This window comes from Merops nubicus, unplaced genomic scaffold, assembly GCF_000691845.1.
Source record: "Merops nubicus isolate BGI_N331 unplaced genomic scaffold, ASM69184v1 scaffold21104, whole genome shotgun sequence".
Lineage (NCBI taxonomy): Eukaryota > Metazoa > Chordata > Aves > Coraciiformes > Meropidae > Merops > Merops nubicus.
The window spans coordinates 25419-32166 of record NW_008605149.1 but is presented as its reverse complement, the minus strand read 5'-3'; the positions used below and the strand labels follow the sequence as shown (position 1 = coordinate 32166).

Below are 6748 nucleotides of genomic sequence, written 5' to 3'. Positions count from 1 at the left end.
GTAGATTAGCTTGGCAGGGTCTCAGGGGAGGTGTGAGGAGCAGGGCTCCTGTACGGGGAGTATTCTTTAACTGGGCTTCAGTACCCCGAGTAGACAGGTCTGAGGAAGAGTTGTCACAGGCTGGGAGAGGTGGAGAGCCAGCAGAGCAGACAGGGCAGGCTTGGGGACAGCCAGTGGGACAGAGACAAGAACAATTCGATGCTGCAAGGGTCCTAAAGATGAAGCAGGTGATTTTGGGGTGGGAGGGAGATGGGGGATCCTTGCAGACTTCCTCAGCACTGCCCAGAGCTGCCTCTTTGCACGTCAGGTCAGGTTCTCCTCACAGCCTGTGTATAAAGCAGCCCATGAAGACTGGACAGTTCCCCAGGACCCCTACGGACATGGGTCAGGAAAAAATCTATTTCTTCCTTTTTTTTTTTTCTTCATTTCAAATTTTAATCACATTGGCTGGGAGCCTGGCATAAGGCAATGCAGTGAATCACTGGCCTGGATCTGCTCAGCACTCAGGACGGCCGTTCCCACGGCCTCCCACTCGTCTGTGTTTCTCAACCTTCCCCGTGGGGGATGCTGTCCTCAGAGAGAAAAACAAAATCTGGGACTGGAGAACAGGGAAGAGCTCACAGTGGTGATGCTCCAGCCCGGGTCCCTTCTGTGTTTAAGCAGAGGAGTCGAGAAATGCAAGGGGTAAAGGAGGTGTGAGGGGCCAGGTGTGGTGGAAGGAGCCCTCCGAGTTGTGTTCAGGTGAAATTGCCCCTGAAGTCAGTTCCACATTTCAGCCCCTGGCAGTCCTGCCAACACAGGCTGCCCCTGGCACCACGGGAGCGGGCAGAGGGGGCCCTGGGGCCGATGGGCACCTGCCCAGGCCACGGAGGGCAGAAACATGGCTGTAATTGAAACAAGAAGTTCCATCCCTATCTTCCAGGGCATTTGCAGCTTTATGGCAGTGAGCAGTCTCTCTGCTGTGTGATCTGTAGGCAGCCCTTAGAACTGGTTTAAGAATCTTTTCTCTTGGGTATCTATTTTTTTCTCTCAGCCTACCACGGGGTTTTGTAAAATCACATCCCAAGTGTGAATAATTTGCCAGTGTTCCTTGTAAAATGTACATCTGTCTGTTCTTAGGCATGGGAAACCCTCTGAAGTGGAGCTGCAGAGCAGGGGGCAGGTATTGTACAGCTGGCAGAGCACAGGGCTGTGGGCAGTAACAGCAGCCTGGGGATTCCTTCTTCTGTAAGATCATCCTGTGCAGGTGGGTGCTGCCTCCAGCCTCATGGGTTTCTGTTTCAGTACAGCCAGGTGCTGTCACAGGTAGGGCTGGCCTCTCACCGTGCTTTAACCTGCTCCTCACCCCACGGGTGCCCTGGCAGCAGCTCTCAGCGGGTGTTCAGCTGGGGGAATGCAGCCACCAACCTCTGAGTTCTGCATTTGGGGGGACTGGGTGCTGAGAGCTGAAAATTTCCATCTTTAAATCCCATGATAAAAAGTTTCATAATGCATTTTAGTGACTCTTAAGGAAGACATTTTTTTTTTAAAGACACTTCCTAGGGAACAGTCAGTTCCTTAAACCCACCCTCACATCCCCTGGTAGAAGCTGACAGCAGAGACAAGCAGCTTTCTGCCTGTTCACTCTCCCACTGCAGGGGCCAGCAGCGCATTGCTCCAGGTACCATGTTCCTCAAAGTTCTGCCCAGTTAGTCTTAAGTGGAGAATCTGTCACTGCCCACTTGTGGGTTTATAACCTGCCAGGTGTTGTGCAGTCACAGGCAGAGCTCAGTGTTGGTAACTGACTCGAGCAGAACGTTGGCCAGAGGGAGTTCCTCCCACACACGACTTCAGGTTGCATCAGAGAGAAGCAAAGATTTATTAGCTTTTTTTTTTTTTTTTAAAGAATACCAATCACGGTGGAGATTAACTGGGGTAGCAGTGATCAGGCACAGCAACTCAGATGGCAGAAGCAGGCAGGGCACCCAGAGGGTTCTGGGGAGCCCCTGCAGTGGCAGAGGGGTAGCTGGAGGCAGCGTTGGCTCTGGCCCGTGGCGGAGGCGGCTGGACCTGCTCAGGGAGCTCTGCCCTGCCCAAGGGCACTGCTGGGCTCCTGCAGGGGAGGGTGCTGCTTGGGCCCATCACTCCTCAGACCTTCTGAAGCTCCCTGTGGAAAGATGAAGGGAAGCAAGAACTTCTCTGAAGAAGTGTTGTCTCATCCAGCATTTTTATCTTTTTATTACTTAATAATTACAGACTGTGCAGTTCTCAGCCTGTGCTGTGTTCTTGCTTTCTATATTGGTGCCTTCAGGCCTACTATAGCCAGTATAGTATAGTATAGTATAGTACAGTACAGTACAGTATAGTACAGTACAGTACAGTACAGTATAGCTCTGAGGACCAACTGTCAGCCTGGGATGGAAACCAGCATCTTTGGGAGACAGACCACGTCTCTAACTAAGACAATAACCCTGTTACTTCCTGGGTAAGAATAAATAAAAAGAAGCCTCAAAGCAGGATCATTTTCCATTTTTTCATAAAAAATAAGAAATGGAAGAGTATCTTTCTACAAACTATAACTTCCTGCTCATTTTCAACAGTTCAGGCATTTATCTGAGGTGCTCTTGGGACCTGGAGCCTTACCCGATCTCATCGTTTTTATGGCTTCGGACACTTCCTCCATGGTTGCTCCTCTCTCCAGTGTTCTGTTCCCTTCCAGGCAGAGCTTCATGTTTTCACCATCTCCTGGAACCACAGCCATGGAGACCTTTTGGTCATTCCCCATCTTTTGCTGCTTCAGGATTTTATCACCCCTTACATTTTAAATTTCTTGGCTGTTCCAACTATTTTACCCTGCTTTAACCATTTTCCCGGTTAATACCAGTTATATTTCCAACATATGGCTTCATTCCAGAAGTATGGACTTCTCTAGTTCCCTGCAGGCTTTAGATTGGGCATTATTTTAGCTTTTCCAATTCATTTTCTCTTTCTACACATCCTGATACAACTCCTCATAACACCCTGTTCCTTCCAGTGGCTTGTGAAAACACAACTGTGTTGATGTGTTACTGGATAAGAACAAGAGTCAGAGTGAACTTAAAAGATAGTTGGGGAAAAGTAGAAAAAATAACTCCAGCTTTCCAAAGGAAGGAAGTTGTCACATCCTTTCCTACTATTCAGAGAGAAAAGTGAATGGGAAGATGTATTTTGATTTCAGTTTTTACCTTGGCTTTCACAAGAGCTGCCAGACTGGGACTGGGCAGATGAAGAGCGGGAGAGGCAGGATTTGCCCCCTCCTCCTCCTCCTCCACCACTGCCACCTCCTCCACCTGAGGTTTTGCCACCTCCTGTTCCTCCTCCACTCCCTCCTCCTCCACCTCCAGAAGAGGAAGTTCTTCCATAGGATCCTCCAGTTTTTCCTCCACCTGAGGACCAACCACTTCCTCCTCCACTGCTCCCTCTTCCAGAAGACCAGCTAGTTCCTCCATGACCTCCTCCTCCTGAAGATCCACCACCAGCTCCTCCCTGCGAGATGCTGTAAGGAGGGAAGGGTGTGTGTGAGATTCACAGCAGCATGGCCAGTGTCTGGCATCCTCTCGGCTGTGTTGAGGCCACTTTGTGACTCCCTCTGAGCTCCTCGTATGACTGAGAAAGGACTATTGTGTGAAACATGTTCTAGAGAACTGAAACTATCCTAATTAAGGACAAAATAAGTGATCTGCATAAAAAAAAAAAGAAAAAATAACAGGTGTCTCTAGAAGTCTTTCAGAATAGGACCTTGAGTGTTTATAAGAGCCAGTTGTTTTCATGCTCACATTTCATTTTCATACATGACTGTACTCAGGAGAAATGGCAAATTACAGTTCTAAGTGCTTTTATAAAGGCTTTTGTCCAGTTCATAATGAGTATAGATTAATACAACTTGGTACCCTGCCAGCTGTTAGTGTCCATATGGAATTCTTGTGCTCGTAGTAAATATGTTGATGATTAATTAGCTGAAATAATTACTTCTATAAATACTGATACTTCCATCTTCACCTCTTTGCAAAGATGGCACGTTAATGAACCTGAAGGTACGTACCCAATGTCCTGCTGCCCCTCCTGCAGCAGAGCCCGGTACTGAGCGATCTCCTGCTCCAGGCGGGTCTTGATGCCCAGGAGCATCTTGTACTCCTGGTTCTGACTCTCCATCTCGCAGCGGATGCTGGCCAGCTCCTCCTCCAAGGGGCTGATCAGGTTCTGGATCTGCTGCAGCTGCATGCTGTAGCGACGCTCGGTGTCGTCCAGGTTGGATCGCAGAGACTGTCCCTGAGAATGAAAGAAAAAATGTGGGGTTTGTGGGAGTGTGGCACACGGTGGGAATGTGGCAGGATGAGATCATTCTTATGCTCAGCATGAGAAAACTCTCACATATGATGTTGGATGCACCAAACACCTTCATTACTGGAGTGTGAGCTCCAGCTGGTCTCCTGCCACCCCAGAGCTCCCGTGTGCTTTGTGTGCCAGCGGACGCGCGGGCACCGTGCCCTACCGTGCTGATCTGGGCCTGCAGCTCGATTTCCAGGCCCTGATAGTCACGTCTCAGCTCAGAGATCTTCTGGTTACTCGATTCCACTTCCTGGCCACTCGAGTGGACTTGTTGACTCACTTCCTCCATCTGAAAAGTTAATACACAGGACTGGAGTTTTCGCGTTTAACTCACAGTGTCAGCACGAGGATTTATCAACACAAGTTGAAGCAAGGCCACCTGGAATATGGGGCTGTTTAAACTGGCTTGTGTGGCTCTGCCAGTGCAGCTCAAGCCCACTTGTAATTTCCCTTATTTAAATCAAAGGGATTCTACTGTTATATCCTAAAACCAGCGGATGCTGTTGTTGCAAGTATCATTCATCTACAGAAAGTTCTTACCAAAAGTTGGTATTGTTTTTTCTTTTGTAATGTGAACATTCAAACTTTAACCACTTACCTTGATTCCATACCACTTTTCAACCTCTTCACGGTTTTTCTGAATAATATTTTCATATTCTTGTCTCATATCATTCAGTTTCTTCAGCAGATCCTCTCCTGGAGCAGCGTTCACCTCCACGTTCACGTCACCACTGGACTGTGTTTGAAGGGATTTCATTTCCTGCCAAATAAACCCAGGCCCAGGGCAAACAAAAATGGTGAAATTACTTTGCAAAAGAGTTTTGAAGTCAGTTTACTTGACATCATAAACCATCCTGGAACCTTTCAACTATACATATATACACACACACAGAGATATATACATATATACATAGTGGTGGTGTTTTCTTTGTTGCAGTTATTTGGCCTTGACTTCCCAGTCCCTGTTTGTTGAGGGGACTGTGCTCAGAGCAGCCCTGGCACGGCCAGGGCCTGGTGCTCAGCCTGTCCCCTCGTGCCAAGCTGCCCCACGTGAGGAGAGCAGGGAAGAGAGTTTAGTGCAGAGAAGTTTTCTGTGAAACCTGCCCCAGCTGCAGTAGTGCCACTGTTGTGGTTCCCCGCTGCCGTTGGCGTTTCAAGGAGCTGGCTCTTACCTCCTCGTGGTTCTTCTTGAGGTCAATCATCTCCACCTTCAGCGACTCAAACTGCGCTTCCAGGTCAGCCCTGCTGAGGGTCAGGCTGTCCAGCAGGGGCCGCAGGCTGTTGATGTCGCCCTCCACGTTCTGCCGCAGGCCGCGCTCCGTCTCGTACCTGTGTGGGGTGGGCAGAGGGTCAGCCCTGCCCTGGGGTCCTCCCCCTTCTGCTGATTTACTTGGGAAAAAGGGGCCCTGTGCCAGCAGCTCAGTGTCTGCGTTTGTGCCCGTACCTCCTGGCACACAGCACCTCTCAACCGGCAGCCTGTACTTAAAGGTTAATATTAATATTAAATTAACACTAAGATGTGTTCTGTGGTCTTTTTCATTGTCTCTTCTTACTGTACACATTGTGCAGATTTCATCCCTCTGTTTTATCTGACCTGCAGTGACAGATAATAATAATTTTTCTTTCCTTAAAAATAAAGCTTTTTTAAGGTTTGACTCCACAGCTGCTGAAGATCGTTACAGAAAGAATTTTAAAGTCTTACAGATTGTTTCAGTTTTGCTGCCAGGGAAGCAGGAGGAACCCTGGTCTCTGTGGACTGGTATTTCTTTATGGAATGAACGTATGAAATTAATTTGAGGAAAGTAGGAGAAAGGAAGTCAGTGCCTGGAGAAGAGGGCCATATATTTACTTTATCCTGAAGTCTTCTGCAGTCATCTTTGTGTTATCCAGGTCCAAAAGTACCTTGTTGGTTTCCACAGCTGCAGTCACAATCTAGAAGAGAAAACAGTGTGCTGAGGAATATTTTTTGTTCTCTGGTTGGGGAGATCTGGATGCATGCACGGAAAGCAGAATTTCAAGTGCAAGAAGCACTTTCAGAGAGGCAGGTTATGAGTTTAGAAGTATCCACACCTCAAACATTTTACCCAATGATAAAAAGTCTTTCAGTGCTTAAACTTCTCTGAGAAAGTCCTACCTGATTTTGAAGGTCTTCTATTTTTCCATAGTAGTGGCTGTAGTCCTTTGTACCAGTAGGACCTTGCTTCTGGTACCACTCCCTAATTAACTGTTCCAGCTGAGAATTTTCCTTTTCCAAGTTTTTGACTATCTCCAGGTAGGAAGCCAGGCGTTCATTAAGGCACTGCATGGTCAGCTTCTCATCATTGGACAGAATTCCCACATTCCCTCCATGAAAGCCACCACTGCCAAAGCTTCCTCCATAGGCAGCACCAAACCCACTACG

At 48.0% G+C, this 6748-nt stretch overlaps 1 protein-coding gene across 1 annotated transcript in view; it reads right to left on the bottom strand.

The window, feature by feature from the left end:
* Positions 1-2120: 2120 nt before the first annotated feature.
* Positions 2121-6748, bottom strand: part of LOC103771937 (keratin, type I cytoskeletal 9-like) — a 4936-nt gene continuing 308 nt past the window's right edge. The window contains exons 3-11 of the mRNA XM_008939257.1: positions 6482-6743; positions 6197-6279; positions 5520-5676; positions 4946-5107; positions 4511-4636; positions 4061-4287; positions 3206-3514; positions 2623-2732; positions 2121-2146 (exon numbers count right to left, since the gene is read on the bottom strand). Of these exons, the coding sequence (XP_008937505.1) occupies positions 2121-2146; positions 2623-2732; positions 3206-3514; positions 4061-4287; positions 4511-4636; positions 4946-5107; positions 5520-5676; positions 6197-6279; positions 6482-6743 (1462 nt within the window). The remainder of the gene's footprint in view (positions 2147-2622; positions 2733-3205; positions 3515-4060; positions 4288-4510; positions 4637-4945; positions 5108-5519; positions 5677-6196; positions 6280-6481; positions 6744-6748) is intronic.